This window comes from Arabidopsis thaliana (genome assembly GCF_000001735.4).
Source record: "Arabidopsis thaliana chromosome 1 sequence".
NCBI classification, from domain to species: Eukaryota; Viridiplantae; Streptophyta; class Magnoliopsida; order Brassicales; family Brassicaceae; genus Arabidopsis; species Arabidopsis thaliana.
In genome coordinates, this window is record NC_003070.9 from 22,950,575 (window position 1) to 22,972,213 (window position 21,639).

The following is a 21,639-nucleotide window of genomic DNA, read 5'->3' on the forward strand; positions in this document are numbered from 1 at the left end:
CATACATAAAAGGTAAGATCCTTGACAAGACTTCTGATTTATGACACAACCTCAGGTGAAGGTAGTCGTTTTGCCATTCTACAAAACACTTGACAAGACTCCTGATCTAACGTGCCATAGGAGCCATTTCGGTGTTTGTGCTCACTTCACTGGAATTTTTTGACCTCACATCTTGACTGATTTCTCTTCTTGAGTTCTCGTACAATAGATACTCATTTAGTTCATGAACAATTTGAGCCATGTTTGGTCTTTCTGCTAAAGAAAGTTTCGAACACAACATCGCTAGTTCAAGAACTTTCCAGGCAGAGCTAGAGTCATATTTCCCCTTAAGGTTTGGATCCATTACACTTTCGATATCACCTATTGAAAGCATATACCTCACCCATTCTGCTATATGAGGCCTTTCACGAGTTTGATCAATCACAAGTTTGTTTGTGATGATTTCTAGTAAGACAATACCGAAACTGTAGACATCACTCTTCTCGGACAACCGCTGTGTTTGGTAATATCTGCAAAAGGATGGTTTGTAGGAGTTTTGTGATAACTAAAGAAGGAAGATAACAAGAATTAGAAGCTGGTGACATAAAGCTATAACAATGCTTACTCAGGATCGAGAAATCCATGAGTTCCGACAACAACTGTCGACACATGAGTTTCACCCCCGATAGGGAAAGATCTCGAAAGTCCAAAATCACCGAGTTTTGCCTGAAAGTCTTCATTCAACAATATATTTGTGCTTTTAACATCTCTATGAATCATCGGTGGTTTGCATCCTGTGTGCAAGTATTCCAATCCTACAAAGTGATATGATTAACAAGTTAAAAAGTTGATGGAAATTCGAAGGGAATATGAACACAACTGTATATAGAGTGATCTTTGAAGATGGATTATGACAAAACACAAACCAAGTGCAGCTTCTGCAGCTATTTTTAGTCTACATGGCCAGTCCAAGAATGAGGAGCCTTCTTTTCCTGTATTAACCAAGATATGTTATTGACATCGAAACAACATAATACTCAAATCATTAAGTTAGGTGGTGTGGATTTATGTTTACCTGAGAGATGCTCTTTTAAGTCTCTATTCTCCATGAACTCATAGATCAGTGCTAAGTGGTTGCTGTCATCACAATATCCAGCAAGGTTTACCAGGTTTACATGATGAACTCTCATTAAAAGTTCAACCTAGGAAGCGATTTTGACCATATGCAAAAACATCTTAGCCCGTTGAAGCATGATTTTAAAAGATATATTTGTGAGGATGATATATTAAACATACAGTACCTCAGCCTTGAACTGCTTGTATCCTTGGGATGATGATTCAGATAGTACTTTAACAGCTACTTGCTGGCCATCGTTCAGATGACCGTGATAGATGATTCCAAACCCTCCTTCACCAATAATTTTCTTGAAATTATTTGTCATTGCCATAACCTCTGAATAAGTAAATCTTCTCTTTACTGTTTCGATTGATGAGTGTGGAGCTGCAAGCAAGAATTCAACAAAATCTATGTAATAACTCGATAGTTTTTTATGGTACTTAATCAAATATCTAGATTGATGAGTTTGCTGCAAATACAATACCCTCTCTACTTGGTGGCTTTCTTCGAAGGCAGATGAAAAGGACACCAAGAACAACCAGGACAATGGCGATGGCAGAAGCTGAGGCAACAACTGCTACTAATGGAAAATTCTTTTTCCTGTGTGAAATAAACTCATAAAGTTTTGTGTTTCCATGAAACCTACAAAACAACAGACATTTCTACAATTACTTATAACACAAAGAGTAGTTGGATAAGAGCCAGCAGGAAATTACAAGAGGAAAGTTTACTTTAAATCCAATCCTTCCTTTCGTCTATCAAGAAGAGCTTGTGGAATCGGACCACTTAAACTATTATTGCTTAAGTCTCTGTTATCAAAGAGACGAATTATGTCAAGATTAGCAGGATATGGAAGAAAAAAACTATTATTCGTATACATGTTTTGGTTTCTTTCTCGAGTTACTTACATTGACAACAAGGACACCATGTTGGATAGAAATCCGGGTACTCCTCCGGTCAAATTGTTATTCGACAAGTCCCTAGCCATTGCAGAAAAAAACAAAATGGTCATAATTTCATAACTCTAGTCAACATAAGATCGAGAGGCTATACTTACAGCACTTGAAGCTTGGTCAGAGTTTGAATGCTAGGTGATATGACACCGGATAATCTCATTGAGGATAAATTTCTGGTTGCATGATGAGAAAATTATTTCAAGCTCATGAACTGTTTATTAGGACATATATTATATGATGAATCATAGTGTGAAAGAATACACTTACAGGGAAATGATTCTCAATTGTACTACGGACGTATCCGTGAAGTTGCTGCATTTGAGATAGTGGGATGGTTTAGGGACGCATGGATCTCCACTCCCGTTGCTTAATGCATACGCAGCTCGGATGTTCTCAATTGCACTGACTGGAACAAATTCCAGGAATTAGAATATAAATAAATAAGAAAGTGTATGTTATGAGCAAGGTATATAGAGGCTAGGTGGCCTACAATCATCTTCATATGTTGCTGTTTCTGGAAACTCAAGTACTGTGAAAATCTCGATGGCGTTAATTAGAGGTGGAAGAGTTGAACCGAGTGTTTTTCTTAGTTCCAAGCTGCATACTGAAGCATTGCACCTTAGAGGTTCTTTGTTGTATACTGTGTCGACAACCGAGTCCGTAGGACTATAAGCTGGAGAAGTAATGATTCCATTCATCAAAATGTCGAATATCCTAGTTTCATTGCCCCGTAACACTTGTAGTTCAAGAAAGTGAATGTAGATGTAGATCTGATCTTCTGGATTGGAAGTTAGCCAAGTAAGGATCAGACTTGAACTGGCATTGGTTGGTATGGCAGCCGTGCTAATTACAGCTTTTGGCGGGTCATAAGGATTATCAAAGTCTGTATCTACAGTGTTGTTTACTGTCATCAATTCATCTTCTGAGAATGGAACCCACTTACGATCATGGACGTCATCAGGATACCTGACAAGAATCCATAACAAGTTCAGAGCAAAAGACACAACAATCCATAAATAAGTCATTGGCCCTAAAGTTACTTCCATGCTTGTTGTTTAGTGATATGATCCAACATTTGGAACTTGGAATAAAGAGACTAAATATTACTAAGTGGAAAACTATCACTAAATACCCAACATCAGAAAGTGGAAACAATTATAAATGACTTAAAAGTTCAAATTTAAAGGCCATCCTCTCCACTTAAGATAGTAGCTTTCGACAGTGAGTTCTACCATTGGTTTTTATAAGGTGTTTCTAGGCCAAAACCTAACAATTTGCTTGTTTGCCAGTTACATATGAGGGGACCATATAAAATGATTCGGTCACTGACTTGAGGGATGTACGGGCATAGCTAGGCCTAGAACCTCTTAGTTATTGAAGAAAAGAAAAAAAAAATTAGTTGCATGAAGAATTCGTAAAATAATAATAATAATAATAATGAATGGTCTTGTTAATGACGTGCATGAAGATTTCGTGCAAATCTACTTATTAGTTGAAGGTATTACGACTACATTCGCTTTAGCTGCTAATCCAAAGTTCCGACCTATAGGTTAATGGGATAAAACGTCTATATGATATACAAATCTATCACTGAGTTTTCGGAAAATAAAGCTCGATCATAAACTCAGTAAACTTACCGTACATAGTTACTGGACTCAGTAAAATACACTCGGACAAATCTATTCAAGGAGCCGCTTCGAGTAGCATAAATATTATTACTCAATGGCCGAAGTTCTAGGACTGAAATGAATGGGATTCCGTCGTTTGTCCTTACAAGACAAATCTGCAAAGTATTTGACTTTGGGGTGTGAATGATTTCGCTGGACGTACCATATCCTCTCTGCTCTGATCGCAGTCATGCCCAATTGGTATCAGGGTCTCCCATTGTAGATATTGTTTCCCACCAAGTCCTACCTATATACAGATCAAACTCTGGGGGACTGTCCAGACCATTGTAGTTTCCATACATGAACCCAGCTCTGACCAAATAACGAGTGTCTTGCGTGACATTTAGGTTATAGCAGTTTCGTATCCCGTTTGGAAAGTATCTTAGAGTTGCATACGTCTTTAATACGCCTGGCTCTAAATCTTTCTGAATTTGACCAATTTTCCCACCCTCAACAAATTTAGCGTCAGACGAGTATGTTAATCCCAAATCTCCATCGACATAAGGAGGCTCATTAGCGGATAGCCCACAATCCAAGCTGATAAATCCTGGTAATAGAAAAACAAGATTTCATGATGTTGATCCTGATAAAAAGATAAACAAAACCAATGTAAAGAATTTGTAAATTACCTTCTGGTTCCTGAGCAAATATGAGTTGTATAATGGCGAAAACCACAAGCAGCGTGAATAAGAGTTGACGATTCATCATCCTCTGTTTGCTTCCAGGGAAATTCACCAAAGGTGTTGAAGTACCAAATGATGCAAGGAACTCTTCTTCTGGAAAATGAAGGTAACTTATAAATTCTTCAGGCCCAGCCACAAGCATTATAAAAATTCGAATAATAACAAACAAATAAATATATTTGTCAAGTAGTAAAGAACATAGAACATTTCAGTCATAACAACATGCTGGCCTTAATAGTCAACGTGATGATGAAGGCAACGTGGATACATCACTGCACCAAAAGCACATATAGTGTCTATATATTTATTTACTGTTTTGTCACCGCACTATTTTTGGTGATTTTGTTAGAAATTTTGGTTCTTTAGCAAATAAGTCAAATGGTGCAAATAAGAAAACTCCAGCTTGTAAAGAAGACAATTTCAAGGTAGGAGTGGGCTTCCTCTTACTGGGAGACTCCATGAGGCTTCCCAACGTTCTCCATCGGATAGAGAACAGAGATCTCATGCATAATTTATCAATCTTTGTTCTGCTATCCGATGGATGAAGAAGGCACAGTTGATAAGGCCCATCACTAATAATAAAGCATGTTTCAGATACAAAATTTTCCGTTAACTTCCTGGTAAAATGCAGGTTTCATGACCTACAATAGACAAAACCATCGTGGTTTATACTAATTTCAGAACGGTGCTCGAAATTTTTTATCAGCTTGGTCATTGCAAAGAAGCGATAGAAGGAGTCTTTACACTTGCGCTTTGTAGAAGTGAATCATTGCCCCACCTTTAAAGTCACATGAACCAAAAGATTTTTCCTTCTTTCTGTTAGTAACTATATAAAGAAAACAAGGCATATCCCCAAATCGGCAAATCATGAAGCAAATAAACCGGCCTAAAATTTAGTAAAACAATCCCCAGTTAGCTTCACTCACCGGAAGTGCTCGTAACTGAAATTGTTTGATGTCATAGCGTCAACCACGTCTGGTGTAATGCAACAGTGTTTGGATCGACCATTTCTTTAAACAGAGTTAAAGGCTTGCACAAATAGTTTTTCTGCGGATAAAGATTCATCATCAGACAACTGGAACTGGTTATCGACAAAGCCTGAAGGAAATGAACCATAACAGAATTTCAATTATGGTTACAGTAAGCTTGAGATGGCGGAAACGTATCGAGAAAGATTGAATCACCGTGAGGCGTAGACACTTTGATATGTGTGTGGAGGTTTGAAGCAACAAGAACACTGTAAATAGACTCAATTGCAGGTAACAACATTGAGACTGAAGAAGGCACTGTTGATGAGACCGATCCATGACGCAGCAATTCTGTTTGTAGATCAGATTGCAAGAATCCGATTATGACACGGATCTTGGTTTTGGACAATACTGTGAGCAAATGAGGAGCAGCATCATATAAACGGATATGAGAGATATGTGCCAATGTTGAATCCAACAAAGGATTCTCTATTTTGTTCTTGTAGCTTAATATTTTGCCATGAAGCGGACGAGCTCGCTGCAAAAGTTTTATATAAGGAAGGTTAGTTTCAAAAGTCAAAACAGAGGTTTCAGTATTTAGTGTAGTGCTTGCTTGCATACTCAATAATGATTTGAAGTAACAAAACACATAATGTCTTTATCGTTTAGTTAATAGCATTTGTGAAATCTAGTGTTTATGTATCTTGGGTAGCTTTCACTGGCCAACCTCTGGACAAAAAGTGCAACAGTACACAAAACAACATCGTTTCCTTACTTCTGCTAAGCTTTAGCCTCATTGCTACTCATCTTTTATTATAGTTTGGTTTACTTGGATCTCAATTTCGACATCACAACATCATCAACACAAAAGATTCAGTACTAACCAAGCAGAACCAGATTAATTTTATTGATCACGAAACCAAAGTATGCCTACCATATAGTACATCTAGTTTGGTTACTGTCAGAAAAAGAGAAAGGAACATACATGATAAGGCAAGTTACAACCTAAAGCTCACGAAATATCCGCAAACACTATAAAATCGGCAATGCACCGTGAGGATTGCATTTAAAATACCCCAAGAAAATACCAAGATAAAGCGGTTTATGCATCTGTCTTTCCTACCAAAGCAAGTTCTTTCATAAAGTCTCCAAGCCAAATGAGTATGCAAAGAAACTGAAAGTCGAATAGAAGAAAGATCCATAAATTCATACTTCAAATAATATACACCTGGCACGGTTTTCTAGGATCAAATATTACATGTATTGGATTTCTCAACTGTCGTAGAGAAATAATCTTCAGTGTATATACTAACTTAGTGAAGCTCAACAACCTTTAAAAGGTTTCAAGCATCTCAGTTTCCATTACAATAGCTAGACTCTGAACATTACAACCATCAATTTGGATGACAATGATTTATGAGTCCTAATGACATGAGATAGCTTTCAAGTGTCTCAGTGATATCCAATCAAGTAAAGAAAAAGATTACTAATCTGATAAGAAAACATACATTCCACATATCAGATGAATCATATGATCCAAGAACTTGTGACAGAGACGAAGCAAATCACTTGGAAAAGAATCTCTACGTAGCAAGGTTTTGAAGTATCATCAAATGATTTTGGCTCGACTCCAAAAACGTTAGCTGTCAGGGAAGACCAAAGATCAAACACAAATAAAGAAACGAAAAGGGCTTACATGACCAATCCAAGAGCTAAGGGGCTGCATTGCATCATTCTAGTCCATATCTGCAGTTCCAAAAACCATGATCCGATACGTGACACTGAAATAAGACCATACCTGATCCAAATTACAGTACAATTCACAGTTTTTTTAAAAAAAATGAAGATTTTTGGTAAAAAGAGCAGAGAACAGAACCTTGACTCTCTTATACGTCTTGAATTTAAACTTCAAGAGTTCAGACAAACAAGGTCACCAAAAATTCAGAAGATTTAAATCAGCAAATACATAGTTTGAATTCACAAGTCTGTGATTTTGCAACAATTCTGTTTCTATGATGCAAACCTTAGTAATATATCAGAAAAAAAGATTCAAAATTACAATTTAAAGTTACTTTTCCAAACCGGATTGCTTTTAAAGTCTAATATCAAGGTTTCAAATCTCCAAAAATAAAAGGAAAATCCTTCTGATCTATGATGATACACGACCTCTGGTGTAAATAGTCATCAACTCAAGCACCAGCTCCTTGTCACCATGGTTCCTCACATACCTTTTTAAGAACAACTCATCAGTACATACCAAAACAGACGACATTGGAGGGAGTTCACTTCCTGTGTCTCCGAGAAGTCTTTTTGACATGAGAGCTTCAATAACATTACACCTTGGGACAGTCCTCTTCTCCAGGTTGTATCCAAGTACCGTAGGATTTGAAACCACATCCTTCAGTGGCCAATTCATCTTCTTCACCACAAACTCAATCTTCTTCTTCACCGTCTCTGCAGATAAAATAAGACACTGAGGAAAGCGCTTAACCATTGTTATGAACTCATCTCTGCTGAAGCCTAGGCCTAGAAATATTTCAATGGAGTTCAATATCTTCTGCTCTGAAGTACCAATGCACTGCGGATACTTTTTCAACACTGAGATGACCTCGTCTTCGAGTAGTCCACACTTCTTCAGGGTTTCAATTGTCTGACCAATCTTCTTCTCCGAACTATTCAAAAAGTAAGGACATTTCTTGAACATTGCCCATACATCTTCCACAGCAAAGCCGAACCCTTTATACACATTAACTCTTTCTTCTATTGTTTTGTCGGTGAATCTGTAAACAGCCCTAAGAGCTTGGACAAACTTTGAGGTGGTTGGATCAAAACCCATCTCAACAACCTTCTTGAGTGATTCTTCAAAATTTTCTTTTCCACAAACAGGTTGGGCATCAGAGATGAGCAAGGAGAATAACAACTTCTGAGGCACACCCAAGTCTCTAAGAACCGAAACATTTCTGATTTTATTACCCTGCCTATTAGCCTCTGGCAAAGGTTGACACAAAGTTTCGTACTTGGAACTCTTATCTGCTTCTATAATCTCTTTGACGAAATCATAGTATCTGCCTAGAGACTTTCCCTCTTTCATTCCCAATATTTTAGGAACTGTAGAAACAATCTGAGTGAGCTCAGGGCTTGAAGCTCCTCTAGACTCCAAAAACTGAAGCTTGATATCAAGTGATTTCTCAGCATCTATTAGAAGCAATCTAGGATAATCCGTAATGATGCTGGAGATCTGAGAATTTGTGAACCCATAACTTCTAAAAAGACTCAGAACTAAATCAGGATTGCCCTTGTTCACGAAACTGACTTTCTTTGAGATTGATTCAGCGAGTTTTGTAGCTAAACCCAATGAATCAACGAGGTAAGAGACAGTAAAGTTCTTCACTTTTCGACCATCTCTTGAGCTCAAATCAGTAGCACTAGCAGAAGAATAGGAATTAGAAAAAGCTGATCCATTTTGCACAACAAATCTCAAATGACGCCATTTCTGCAACTGTACCAACCTTCTTCCATGGAGTATCACAGAATACATGACAAAGAAAATGCGAATACAAGAAGAGCAGAACCAACAAATCCCAGAAGTGTAAAAGCGATTCTACCCCAACTATCCGTTTCTATTCGAGAAGAAGACTCTGAAAATTTCTACTAAACTTACGATTGAGCGAGGAAGAAGAGCAAATTCATTCATCAATCAGTGACCCACCTTCTCATAGATTGTTAAAAGTGTGACCTTTTTCTCCATAGAGAATTAGAGAAGACTCAAAGATCCAATTATCCAAATTGAGGGAGGCAAAATTAAAAAATGAGCTCTTTAGGGTTTAGGCAAAGCCCTCGTTTTGTTTTAATTTAGAACTAAAAATAAACATACTGTTGTTATTTGGCTATACTTGTTTTTGTCTCACAACAACAACAGAAGTATTATTACAAGATGTAACAACGACATAGACTTTACATGAGCACACAAGAGTGTCTTCCTCTAAAGGTCACATACTATATGTCCATTTCTTGGACCAGAAGAGTGAGTAATATCCTTCAAGATTGTTTCGTACAAGACTAATTCATCATCCTTCAGGGTTAAAAGTATTCGTGTTCAGACAATCCAAAACCTCTAGATCTCTATTCTAGTTCTACCAATAACCTACATATGTCATGTAGTAAATAGTTGTGTTGCTGTTTCTTGGTTATTGTCCCAAACGGATTTCACATTAGAAGAAAACGGGTTGGATCCGGGTCAACTTAAGATTACAAAAGTCTAAATGGGTTTCAGACACTCATACACAAAATCTATTCTCTACTTCCAAAAGTCAAGCATCAAGATTCACTAATGAATCTAAACCTAACAGAAAACAAAAAAAAAATCCATCCTTGACTTTGCTCATTGTTCTAGGCGTGTCTTCTGATCGGTGAGTGAAACACGATCTCCGGTGAAGATAGCCATCAACTCAGCCACAAGCTGCTTGTCATCATGTTTCCTAACATACATATATAAAAACACCTCACTGGTACTTGTCAAAACAGAGGATATTGGAGGGAGTTCACTTTCGAGCAATCCTTTTGAGATGAGAACTTTGATAACATTACACCTTGGGACAGTCCTCTTCTCTAGGCTGTATCCGAGTACCTGAGGGATTGAAGCCACAGCCTTTAGTGGCCAATTCATCTCCGTCACCAGAAACTCAGTCTTCGTCTTCATCAACTCTGTAGAATATCCAATGCACTGAGGGAATCGCTTGACCATCATCAAAAACTCATCTCTGCTGAATCCTAGGCCTAGAAATGTTTCAACGGAGTTCTCTATCTTCTTCTCAGACTTTGTCAGAATGTTTGGCCACTTCTTGAACATTGCCCATACATCGTCCACAGCCAAGCCTAACCTTTTACAGGCATTGAATTTATTTTCAATTCCTTTGTCGCTTAATCCGTAAAGAACGTTAAGAGCTTTGACAAAAGTTGCGGTGGTTGGATCAAAACCAATCTCAACAGCCTTCTTGAGTGATTCTTTAAATTTTTCTTTACCACAAACATCTCCGGCATCGGATATAAGCAATGAGAATAACAACCTCTGAGGCACACCCATTTCTCTCAACACCAATAAATTTCTGATTTTGTTCTCCTGCTTACTACCCTCTGGCAAAGAATGACATAACTTTTCTAACTTGGAACTCTTATCCGCTTCTATAATGACTTTGACGAAATCATAGTATCTGCTGAGAGATTTGCCCTTTCTCTTCCCCAATATTTTCGGAACTGCAGAAACAGTCTCGGTGAGCTCAGAGCTTGAAGCACCTATGGACTGCAGAAACTGAAGCTTGGGAGCAAGGGATTTCTCAGCATCTAGGATAAGCAATCTTGGGAAAGTCCTAATGATGTTGGAGATCTGAGAATCAGTGAACCCATGACTTCTCAAAAGACTCAGAACAGAATCAGGGTTGCCCTTGTTATCGAAACTGACTTTCATGGAGATCGATTCAGCGACTTTTGTAGCTAAACCTAATGAATCAACGAGGTAAGAAACTGTAAAGTTGTGACCTTTTCGACCATCTCTTGAGCTCACATCAGCAGCAATAGCAGAGGAGGAGAAGGTATTGGAAAAAGCTGATCCATTTTGAAAAAGATTCACTGAAACCCTCAAATGGCGCCATTTCTGCAACTGGACCAACTTTCTTCCATGGAGAATCAGAGAATACATTACAAAGACAATGCAAATAACTCACAGTGTGCTAAATCTGATTCAATTCGAGAAATTGAATAAAGCTCTAACCTTTAGAGCCACGAAGCTTTTTCGCTTCGCAGTTTCCTATATCCTCTGTGTCTGTGTGGGAAGAAGCCTCGCCTCCGTTATACATCGGTGTTACTGCTTGCCGAATTCAAGTTCTGGAGCTGAACTGCGTGTCGCTCAAATTCAATCAAAACAAACCGGATGATCAATATAATTCGGTTTAGTCGACTCGTTCGATTTACTGGAAGCGATTATAAACAACATCCATTGACATGGTCACATGAACGCAACTTCCACTTGGGAAAGTCGTCATCAGATACATGAAGCTTCATTTGGATACGGTTCTTGATTTCTTCAAGTGTTTCTATGCTTTCAAAGCAAAGATCGTCCGATTGATCGAAAAGGGAAAAAACATTTGGAACTAGAGACCGAACCTGACTGGTTTAGTTGAAATGTGAACCGTTATTAACTATTTAAGCTAAAACAAATTGTTGAAATGTGACTACGACAAGAATATAAGTCATTTGAAACTACCAGTGACCGAACCTGACAGGTTTGTATCAAAACTCCGACTAAAACCTGTTATTCTGTCAGAACTCACTATACCTTTATAGTTTATACTGTTTTATGACTATCTATCTATTCACGTGAACATATTATATACAACACATTCTGCTTCTGAAGTAGACTCAATCCTACACGTACTGGCTGAATGATTCATTCCTTCTGGATCCACCTTCCCCGTAGTCTTCGTTCCATTGTCGAAGCGCTGTCATGTTGACAGACTTTGATGAGATGCTCATACTCACCTGATTCAACAACATCGACAACAGTTATACAGTTCTCTGAGCCAGAGACAGATTTGAGAAAAGAAAGCTCACAAGCAAAAATCATACCAGCTCGAGTGCGTTTCTGAAATCCTCCATTTTTAAAACTCGGAGATCAGAACCTCCACTTCCAGCTGGAGGAACTCTGCCTTCAGCCACAGCAGCATCTCGCTCCTACCATAATATATCTCATCATAAGCATATTTTTATTCTATAGACTAGTTTTAGGCAGCATAAAGTTAGTTTTCTTGGTTTAACACAAAGACTACTTACACTTTTTTCCTTCTCCACTATCTCTATGATTCGACGGCGGGCAGCAGTAACACATAGATTCTGCACGCACCAAAAGAGCATGTAACATGGATATATATGAGCATTACTTATCATTTCGTCAGACCATAGCAAAAGGTTAAAAGGAATTACTAGGAATTTTACCTTAAGATCGTTTCCAGAATATCCATTTGTCATACTAGCAACCTCATCAATATCGAAATCAGGGGACAAGTCTTCTTTTGAAAGTATCACCTTCAATATCTTTGATCTACTACGAGCATCTGGTAGTCCCACCATCAACCTGCAGAAGCCAATACCAAAAACTTGTTACGACATGTCAATTTGACAGAAAGCTTAGTCCAACAAGGAAGCTATATATAAATTACCTATGAGGCAACCTTCTAATGACAGCCTCGTCAAGGTCAAAAGGTCTATTTGTGGCTGCAAGAACCAGAACACGTTCCTTTTCATTTGTCCTCAGACCGTCCCAATTTATTATGAACTCATTTTTCGTCTTCAGCCTGTACCGATGTAGCATGCTTTCCACCTACAAGACAGTAAAATATTGTAAGACAGTCAATGCTCTGACTACAAGCAAGATTCGCCCACGAATTGACCATGAGGAATTACCTCGTCCAAAAAGATAATGCTTGGGGAAATTTTACTAGCCAACGAAAAGACAGCTTTGACATATTTCTCACCCTCACTAAACCACTGCAATATTGAGAAGAACACAAGTTTGAACAAGAGATTCCGTGTATAAATTGGTAGAGTCCAACTTTTCAAGGATATTCTGTTACCCTTGACATTGACATGTTGATGAGGTTAGCACCAGCTTCCGTTGCCACTGCCTTTGCAAGCATGGTCTTTCCAGTTCCAGAAGGTCCAAATAAGAGAATTCCGTTACAAGGCTGTGTAGAGAAGTACAGGAGCAGACTGATTAGGAAGCCACCAATCCATAACGTTAACATCTAAATTATAGGAGATAAATTTTTTGAGGAAAGCCAAATTATCAGCTAGTATTACTAATATCGTCATTACTTCACAAAACTTATGAACATGTATACTGGTACACACAAATAAAAGGTCCTTCACAGATCTGTCATCAATTCGAGGCAGGACATAGTGAAACAATATGGGAATTTCCTAAAACCAAATGCGGATAAGACAACCACCTTTGTTAATTGCCCCTTGCAGAAAAGTTCAGGCCATTGAAAAGGAAGCATAACCAGTTCCTTTAAAGTGTCTTTGACATTCTCAAGTGCCCCAATGTCATCGAATGTAACACCAATTTCACTGGGCGGAATAATATCACTTATTTCAAACGTATTTTCTGTCACAATGTCCTGAAAGCAACAGAGAAAATTAACAATTGTTACATGATAGAAGGAATTGCCAGAGTGAAAATAAGTAAACAAAAATTCAATTTCCAAGACGATTTGCTAACCTTGAGAGACTTCTTAGATTCAATTTCCAAGAGTTCTATTCCACATTTTAAGCTGCAAGGATCGAAAGTTCATTCTCAATACTGAAACAGATACATTGGTGAAAATAAGTAAACAACGATGCACAGGGACAAGCTGCCAATTACCTCTCAAGAGACAAAATAACCCTAACATCTGGATCAGCACCAGGATTAGACTTTATATGGTGACTAAGAGCCCATCCAATGATCTTTTCTGCACCTGATGCAGATATCCAAAGTCAACTTTTTCGAAAAGCATTCCATTGTCAACTCTGGTCATCATGCCGAAGAAAGGGAAAACATACTGTCTCTTCGAAGTGTGAGATCCTTCATGCACAGCGTCTCAATGCCTTCACACTCTATACCACATCGTCCCAACACCTAAATTGAGATGCAATTATGAATTCTTTATTAAAGCTTCTGTATTCCCCTGTTTTACAACAGGAAAAGGAATTATGCCATATGAAAAACAGATAGTCTTGTACACCTGAGAAAAAGTAACATATTCTAAAAGGTATACTATCACCAATTTATTTTCGTGTGACTTGAGATGGAAGCAATCAAGTCTTGAAATAGAGAAAAGATAAAGTTATAGACTTTAATGATGTGCTATCTCTGCGGTTGTGCCTCCACAATTACGTCTAACAGCCAAAATGCCACAGATATAATTTAGCTTTAATTTTTGAAGCTAAATATGCAAATAAGGACTGTATCTAAGGAAATCGAAAGATTTCACACTGAGGTTGAAATCCTTAATTTTCAATCTGACCCATCATATGTAAAACTTATTCTGTATCCAGATATAAAATGCTGCCATGACCTTTTTCTAACTACATATTAACTCCAAGAATACAACCAAAAGTATATCGATTCCATATATTCAGATTTCAGATGAAAGATATACCATGCGCAAGTGATTGTAATTAGCCTTCATTTTCAAAGTCTCAGCATCACGATCCAAATGATACTTCCAAGATTTAAGAAGTTCCTCACCCTGGTAATAATTAGATCCATCTAGTCTTTAAGTTTTTTTTGACAGACAACAGACGGGAGTGCTTACGTCAACTAGAACAGCGTAACAGACCTGTGGCATGTATATAGTAACTTTATTCACAAAGAGATCCGTTAGACGTCCAATACCCTGGGAATATTAAGCAAAAATTAATATAAGTCCCACTCTACATGCAGAACTAAACGCCGGCTAGAAGACAGAACTGATAACAGTTAATGTAAACTACCTTCTCCTTGGGATTATCAGAATGTGTCTGGGAACAGATCACAATTAGGTTATCTGAGATAACTTCAAGTTTGCTTTTGAATGCAGAGCAAAAATGGGAATTTCCAACAAAATATTTCTCAGCATCTTTCAAAAATATAATAACCGGACAAGTTCTGCTCTGATCATGGGCAACCTGGAAACGGACAAAGTATTAGGCAAAGTATTAGACGAAGAAAGAATTCACTGCTTGCAACTGATAAGTACCTCAAACAATTTGGTAACAAGTAATTCATTTAGATCGTCAGATGCCGAGCTTTCGAACTGAAGATCAGTAGCTATTAAAAGAACAGACGAAACAGTGTGTGAGACAAGAGCAGCTGAGGACGAGTAACCAATGCACTACTGAACATGACGTACCACTGCAGAAGAACCCATGTCCCATTTCACACAGTTGACCAAGATCAACTCCATCAGGTACTGGATTCTCAAATCTAACACCCACTTTAGCTGAAGGATTCTCATCAAATACTAACAGTACTTTCCCTATAAACCCATAAGGTGGTCCCCTGAATAAGATTAAGTAAAAAGTGGATCATTAAGTCAAAGAGTGACTATAAAAAGGCAAGAGAAAAGTTCAGAAGATATATTTGTAAGCCTAACTCAAACAAATCCAGAAATTTAGACAAAATTAGAAGATAGGTAATAGATTTTTTGAAAGAGATATAGTTCTTGGATGTAAATAAAAGTAATTCATCAATAAATTATTTGCATTTTTCTTCACTTTCTTCACCAGAACCAACAAATATTCATATTCATACAATATAGAAGTCAATATCAGTCTCAGCAGCTGCCTCCATCAGAAATATCATAAGAATCAAACCTTGAGGTAGGTAGCCCCGGACACAACTCATCACCGAAGAATCTTACCCTGTCCCCTGCAAGTGTTTTTCCCCAATGAAGTATCAGTAAACCAGAAATCTAAGAAGATTGAAGAACATTCTTTTGTTGCAAACAATATAAAGGGGCATGCCTTTCTTCAAATTATGATTCACTGGAGTTCCAAATGAACGGGGAGAAGTAGCAGGAGAAGGGATAGATGAATCTCCTTGACCTGATGACAAATCTAAGCTTTTTCCTCGATCAATGAGCGCAGGTCCATTCATCAGTGACTCAAATTCTTTAGCAGTCATAACCTGCAGGAAATTGCAGAGCGGATGCATATCATACCCGTAGTCAGGAAAGCAGATAAATAAGTGTAGATGCAAAATCTTTCCTCTTGTAAACTAACAAGCATATCATCATACTTGTAAGTAACCAACATTGATTTTTTTACAAACAGCTTCCTCGGATGTCATATTTAAGAAACACATACAATATCTTACCCCCAAAATTGGATTGCTGTCAAATATTAGCAATTTCGCATTGAATGAATTGGCAAGTGCTTTAGCTAATATCTCTTGGTATATTTCAGACCCTGAGACAATTCCAAACAAAAAGAGAAAATGATATTGCCGCCTAAAAGAAGTACAGGAACCACACAAACAAGATACTTGTACCTGCAGGACCAGAAAGCAATATCCTTGGATTCAAAATGGTCAAGTCGGATGCATATGGGGCATATCCTATATTCATCTTATTCAGATGCATATCTGAAACAGCTAGTAAGACATACTTTGTATGCTCACTGCAAAAATAAATCAGAAAGACCTTAGTCAGCATACACCAAACATAGAACAGTACACATGCAAAGCCCAAAATACCAAAGAAAAGAATAAAATATGATTCGTGTGAAAGACTGAAACAGGAAGGATAACTCTCATATTCTCCAACTGTAATACTTAAGGAAGGGAATTAGAATTTATGATAATTCAAAGTTCAGAGCAAAAAAACATTAGACCAAAATATTCTTAATGGAAAATTCACATGCACGTATCTTAACTCTGCATAAATACCTCAAATAATAAGGAAAATTTTCGAATGAAAATTCCAATCTTTTGCCGTCAACAATACCAGCTCGAATATATTCCCTGAACTTTGCAGCTTGTTGTGCCCTCCGGTTTCTTGTCACCTCGTTTTCCTCATCTAATATCTGATACTAGCTTTGTTAATATAGTGGTCAATATTGTTGATGCCGCCAGGGTCCAAGGGAAACATAGAGTAAATACCTCCATTTTGGAATCTTGGTTGTGGCTGATGACTACTCCACTGTCTGCAGCTTTATTACTTTGATTGTTAACAGGAAAATATCCTTCCACGCCTTCTTGGACCCCAGAAGTAGCAGGATTCTCACGCGAGATTTCAAGCGATGCCAACATCGAAACTCTTGATGGATCTCTTGCCTCTCTCTCTAACTGTAGAAATTTTCCTGCAGGAACCTGTTCCCCACCAGATATGACTGTAACTTTAGACATCTGCTGATATATCTGGATAGACCTTAATGGGAAAACTTATGTGTAGTTCATACAAGTATAGACATCTGATAACATATCTGGATACTTGTTGCATATTTCATACAGAAAAGAAAAGGATACGAAAGCATAGCTCCTGTTTAAACCGAAAACCAATTCGTCACCAGAGTGTAGCTCATGGCTGACATTCTTGATGACAAATGCTTTATTTATCCGCAGAGGTCCCCCGGTTCCTGTGATATCTAGAACCGCTACAACATTGCCATTGCGCTGAACATGTGCACAAACAATAAGAATATATCTCCACACTCCACAAAAAAAAAGGAATAAAAATCTGATGATTATCAAAAATCTACCTGAATTCTTGTGATCTTGCACAAAAATGCACCGAGATTCCGGTCATGTAATGTGAAGTCGGAGGTTAAACAAGAACCAAAAGTGCATGAAGATTCATAAAGGCAAAGGTTTTGTTGCTGAAAATTCATAAGTAGCTCATCAATTTGTCAGGATAATAAAACCATTAAACCTTAAAAAAGTTTCTCTCTTTTTGAATCAAACCTTTGCAGACTGTGATAGCAATTTACACCATGGGGTCTTAAATGTACAGTGTCGATATGTCCATCCCGAAAAAGAACTATCTGGCAAAGTCGGTGTTAAGCCTAGAAATCAAAAATCAAAGATGAAATTGAGAATCCAATTTCAAAACTGAGATAAAAAAAATTGCAGAAAGATCGAACAATAATGAAGAGTGACGACGGACCTTCGGCAATCTTGGCGTCTTCGGAGGTTGGAGCTTCACTGCTATCGGTAGAAGCGCCGCTGCCATCTCCCAACTGAAACGAAAACGGAAATCCCCAAAATCGCCCTAAATATTTCAAACGAGAAGCTCCAGATGGTGAAGAGGAAGTAAAGTCTCCGATCAGAAACCTTTGAGCGTTTAGATGAAGGAGATTTGTCTCCGGAAGGAGACGATGGAGGAATTCTCTTGCCGCTGCTTCCGTCGGGAAGGGTTGTATTGTTCTCGCCGGAGATAGATTCACTCCGTCCCGGTGACACCATGACGATTTCTTGAAGTCTTGCGTTGATTCTTTGAGAGTTAGAAGAAAGAATCAATGCGAGAGAGATGATGAATTTCGAAACAAGGAAACAGAAATGTGCTGAGAGTGTAATTTGTGTATATATACGTATAAGCCTTTCTCAAATAACACCGGTTTAACTCGAGCAAGCCCGGTTTAATAAAACCAAAATTCAAAAGGAAACTAAGGTAATTTTCTTTACCACATTTGCTTATCTGTGATTGTTGAACATTTGATAGCCAAGGGCCTAAGAGCAAATGACTAGTTAGGTGATGTAACTTTCTATCTTGTTCACAACTATTGCCTTGTGAATATGTTCTTAAACTGCAGTGAACATAAGTTTTGGAAGCAATTCTGTTTTCCAAATTTTGATAATTGTCGCGAGGATCCTGATTAACGGTGAGTATTCGTGTTATATATTTCTTATGTATTACAATTTACAATGGTGTTATGTAACTGATGTTCAAGCTTACCTGTTTTACAATATCAGGTACCAGTTATAGACATAGTCTTCCACTGTATTGAATTTAAACCGACCTTTCTTTGGCCGTGTTTCTCCATACTCTTCTTTGGAGTCTTCATTATCTTTTCACTCGACAAGTTAAAAATCTTCTTTGTGGAATATTATTCCATAACTTAGGATAACAATTTAGTCTTTTAAATTATTGCATATGCGATTGGAGTCAACTGAAAATGTAAGTAAAATTGTGGAAGAGCCAAATGCAGATTCCTTATGCAATATAATAGATGGGGAAATGGGAGCAGAAGGGAAGTATGGAATTGTTTTTCTCGAAAGGCAAATGCGTAGTCCAGACTAAATGAAGAGTCAGGTAAGATCTCTCTGTCTCTCTTAACACAAAAAACAACAATAACATCAAAAACTTCACAAACACTCAACACAATCACAAATACAGAACAAGAAGCAATTAAACAAAACAAACACTCCACTCTCAAACTAAAAAATTTCACACGCCACGAGACACAAGAATCGACAAAAACTCCACAAAATACAAAATTGCTCATGTCACGAAACACAACATAAAAGTCTAAAATTAACCCAACAAATTCACAATCACCTGAAAACAAGAGTTCTCAAAAACTTTCTTTCTAATTTAGTAATGATTTACTAGAGTCTATTTATAATGACAATAACAACAATTCATAGAAATTTATGAGCACATTTCATATAATGTCAAATTGAGATTACAAAAGTCTAAAATTAATTAATAAAAGCAAAATCCTTGACACAAGCTCTCTATGCTATGAGACACGGTCTTGGTTGAAGATAGACATCAACTCAAGCACCAGCTTTTCATCATGCTCAACCACATACCTTTTTAAGAAGGTCTGATCGGTACATGCCAAAACAGACGCCATTGGAGGGAGTTCGCTTCCAAGCAATCCTTTGGACATGAGAGCTTTGATTACATTACACCTTGGGACAGTCCTCTTCTCCATGCTATATCCAAGTACCTGAGGGAACAAAGTAATGACCTTAAGTGGCCAATTCATCTTCTTCACCACAAACTCAGTCTTCTTCTTCACCATCTCTGCAGAATATCCAATGCACTGAGGAAGGCACTTGACCATCATGACAAACTCATCTCTGCTGAATCCTAAGCCTATAAATGTTTCCATGGAGTTCAATATCTGCTGCTCTGAAGCACGTAAGCATAGTGGATTCTTCTTGAACACTGACAATACCTCATCTTCGCACAGACCACACCTCTTTAAGGCTTCAAATGTCTGAATTATCCTATTCTCAGAGTATCCAAGAAAGGCAGGGCACTTCTTGAAAAGTTCCCATACATCGTTTACAGTTAAGCCAAATCTCTTGTAGACATTGAAGTTTTCTTCTAGTCTTTTGTCGCTCAATCCGTAAACAATGCATAAAGCTTCCACAAACTTTGGAGTGGTGGGATCAAAACCCATCCCAACAACCTTGTTGAGTGATTCTTCAAACTTTTCTTTTCCACAGCAGACATGGTGATTAGAGAAGAGCAATGAGAATAACAACCTTTGAGGCACACCCAAATCTCTCAAAACCAATACATTCCTGATTTTATTCTCCTGCTTACTACCCTCAGGCAAAGAATGACACAGCTTTTCGAACTTGGAGCTCTTATCCGCTTCTATAATCTCTTTGACGATATCATAGTATCTGCCGATACTTTTGTCCCCTTTCATTCCTAAGATTTTAGGAACTTTAGAAACAATCTCAGTGAGCTCAGAGCTTGAAGCTCCTCTAGACTGCATCAACAGAAGCTTGGGACCAAGTGAATTTTCAGCATCTGCTACAAGCAATGTTGGATAATCCGAAATGATGCTGGAGATCTGAGAATCTGTGAACTCATGACTTCTAAGAAGATTCAGAACTGTATCAGGATTGCCCTTGTTCTCGAAACTGACTTTCATCGAGATCGATTCTGCGAGCTTTGAAGCTAAACCCAATGAATCAACGAGGTAAGAGACAGTAAAGTTGTTACCTTTTCGACTATCTCTAAAGCTCACATCAGCAGCAGTAGCAACAGAAGAGAATGAATTGGAAAAAACAGAGAATACATTTTGCAAAAGCTTCACTGAAACACTAAAGTCACGCCCTTTCTGAAACTGGACCAACCTTTTACCATGAGGAACTAGAGAAGAACACATGACTATACCAATGCGATTGACAGACAAATGCTTGAAACAGGTTCGACCAAGCTATTTAAATTCGAGAAAACTACAGGATCCAAGCTTACAAATATACATCGAGTGGCGAGAGTGATCGATGAGTGTTCGAGAAACCCAAAATGGCAAAAATCAAAATTTGAGGGGGAGAAGGAAGAAAGAAAAAACTAGGGTTTAATGGTTTATGAGCAAATCCCTAATTACAAAGTACCAAACCGGTTTATTTTAGATTCAATTTTATTTTGGTATACGATTGTTAATTTATGTGAGTTGTGGGCTTTCAGTCATTTCTATTATTGGTCCAATTATAATTCATAAGGGAAGCTGGGCCAATCTTACGCAAAAGCCCACTTAAGATTTGTTGCTTGACGAAGGGTTTCCAGTTTTATGTTGCAAAGGAAACAAAGAAGTAAAAAGTTAACCTAATTTTTTTTTTGCCGTCTTAGATTTGAAAATCTACAGAAGCCCTACACAAAATCTCAATTCCATCTCTCTATTTATACACGGACATGTGCTCAGAAGAAATAAAAAGAAAACTTAAAAGATGGATCCAAAACAGAAGAAACAAAATCTTAGAAGATCAAAAAAGAAAATCACAAGTCGTTC

At 37.8% G+C, this 21,639-nt stretch overlaps 4 protein-coding genes, 1 long non-coding RNA gene and 2 pseudogenes across 8 annotated transcripts; 1 reads left to right on the forward strand and 6 right to left on the reverse strand.

Annotated features, from left to right (window-relative positions):
* Positions 1-106: 106 nt before the first annotated feature.
* On the reverse strand, positions 107-4,544 carry AT1G62090 (annotated as a pseudogene). Its single transcript has one exon.
* Positions 4,545-4,853: 309 nt separating this feature from the next.
* AT1G08473 lies at positions 4,854-5,268 on the forward strand. Its single transcript, NR_139436.1, has 2 exons — positions 4,854-5,023; positions 5,112-5,268. It is a non-coding gene; the product is annotated as an other RNA (long non-coding RNA).
* Positions 5,074-7,143, reverse strand: AT1G62095 (annotated as a pseudogene). Its single transcript has 4 exons — positions 7,067-7,143; positions 5,587-5,908; positions 5,329-5,449; positions 5,074-5,180 (listed from the first exon to the last, which is right to left on the reverse strand).
* Positions 7,144-7,301: 158 nt separating this feature from the next.
* Positions 7,302-9,310, reverse strand: AT1G62110 (Mitochondrial transcription termination factor family protein). Its single transcript, NM_104892.3, has one exon. The coding sequence runs from the start codon at positions 8,906-8,908 to the stop codon at positions 7,520-7,522; it is 1,389 nt and encodes a 462-aa protein (NP_176402.2). The 5' UTR covers positions 8,909-9,310; the 3' UTR covers positions 7,302-7,519.
* Positions 9,311-9,564: 254 nt separating this feature from the next.
* Positions 9,565-11,529, reverse strand: AT1G62120 (Mitochondrial transcription termination factor family protein). The gene has a single exon (NM_104893.3). The coding sequence runs from the start codon at positions 11,063-11,065 to the stop codon at positions 9,752-9,754; it is 1,314 nt and encodes a 437-aa protein (NP_176403.1). The 5' UTR covers positions 11,066-11,529; the 3' UTR covers positions 9,565-9,751.
* Positions 11,530-11,554: 25 nt separating this feature from the next.
* On the reverse strand, positions 11,555-18,424 carry AT1G62130 (AAA-type ATPase family protein). Of its 2 annotated transcripts, none has more exons than NM_001334019.1 (27): positions 18,215-18,423; positions 18,048-18,120; positions 17,846-17,946; positions 17,644-17,760; positions 17,411-17,557; positions 17,045-17,302; positions 16,832-16,968; positions 16,436-16,563; positions 16,262-16,353; positions 15,910-16,072; positions 15,760-15,814; positions 15,297-15,445; positions 15,144-15,214; positions 14,899-15,072; positions 14,745-14,801; positions 14,565-14,654; positions 13,966-14,041; positions 13,787-13,880; positions 13,643-13,694; positions 13,371-13,541; positions 12,996-13,106; positions 12,826-12,909; positions 12,582-12,742; positions 12,358-12,496; positions 12,196-12,255; positions 11,992-12,096; positions 11,555-11,904 (listed from the first exon to the last, which is right to left on the reverse strand). In NM_001334019.1, the coding sequence occupies exons 1-27, from the start codon at positions 18,344-18,346 to the stop codon at positions 11,791-11,793; spliced, it is 3,111 nt and encodes a 1,036-aa protein (NP_001322281.1). In that variant the 5' UTR covers positions 18,347-18,423; the 3' UTR covers positions 11,555-11,790. The 2 variants fall into 2 exon arrangements, with proteins under 2 accessions (NP_001322281.1, NP_176404.3); NM_104894.4 differs by having other exon boundaries at positions 11,766-11,904; positions 15,760-15,857; positions 15,932-16,072; positions 18,215-18,424.
* An 831-nt stretch (positions 18,425-19,255) lies between these two features.
* AT1G62150 (Mitochondrial transcription termination factor family protein) lies at positions 19,256-21,197 on the reverse strand. Its single transcript, NM_104896.3, has one exon. The coding sequence runs from the start codon at positions 21,013-21,015 to the stop codon at positions 19,624-19,626; it is 1,392 nt and encodes a 463-aa protein (NP_176406.1). The 5' UTR covers positions 21,016-21,197; the 3' UTR covers positions 19,256-19,623.
* Positions 21,198-21,639: the final 442 nt, after the last annotated feature.

Coding starts and splice junctions, on each gene's coding strand:
- AT1G62130 (NM_104894.4), bottom strand. CDS start 18,346: ATGGTGTCACCGGGACGGAGTGAATCTATCTCCGGCGAGAACAATACA. Junction 14,042..14,564: donor ATTACAATCACTTGCGCATG/GTATATCTTTCA, acceptor ATCTCAATTTAG/GTGTTGGGACGATGTGGTAT. Junction 13,542..13,642: donor AATCTAAGAAGTCTCTCAAG/GTTAGCAAATCG, acceptor TGTTGCTTTCAG/GACATTGTGACAGAAAATAC.
- AT1G62120 (NM_104893.3), bottom strand. CDS start 11,065: ATGTATTCTCTGATTCTCCATGGAAGAAAGTTGGTCCAGTTGCAGAAA.
- AT1G62150 (NM_104896.3), bottom strand. CDS start 21,015: ATGTGTTCTTCTCTAGTTCCTCATGGTAAAAGGTTGGTCCAGTTTCAG.
- AT1G62110 (NM_104892.3), bottom strand. CDS start 8,908: ATGTATTCTGTGATACTCCATGGAAGAAGGTTGGTACAGTTGCAGAAA.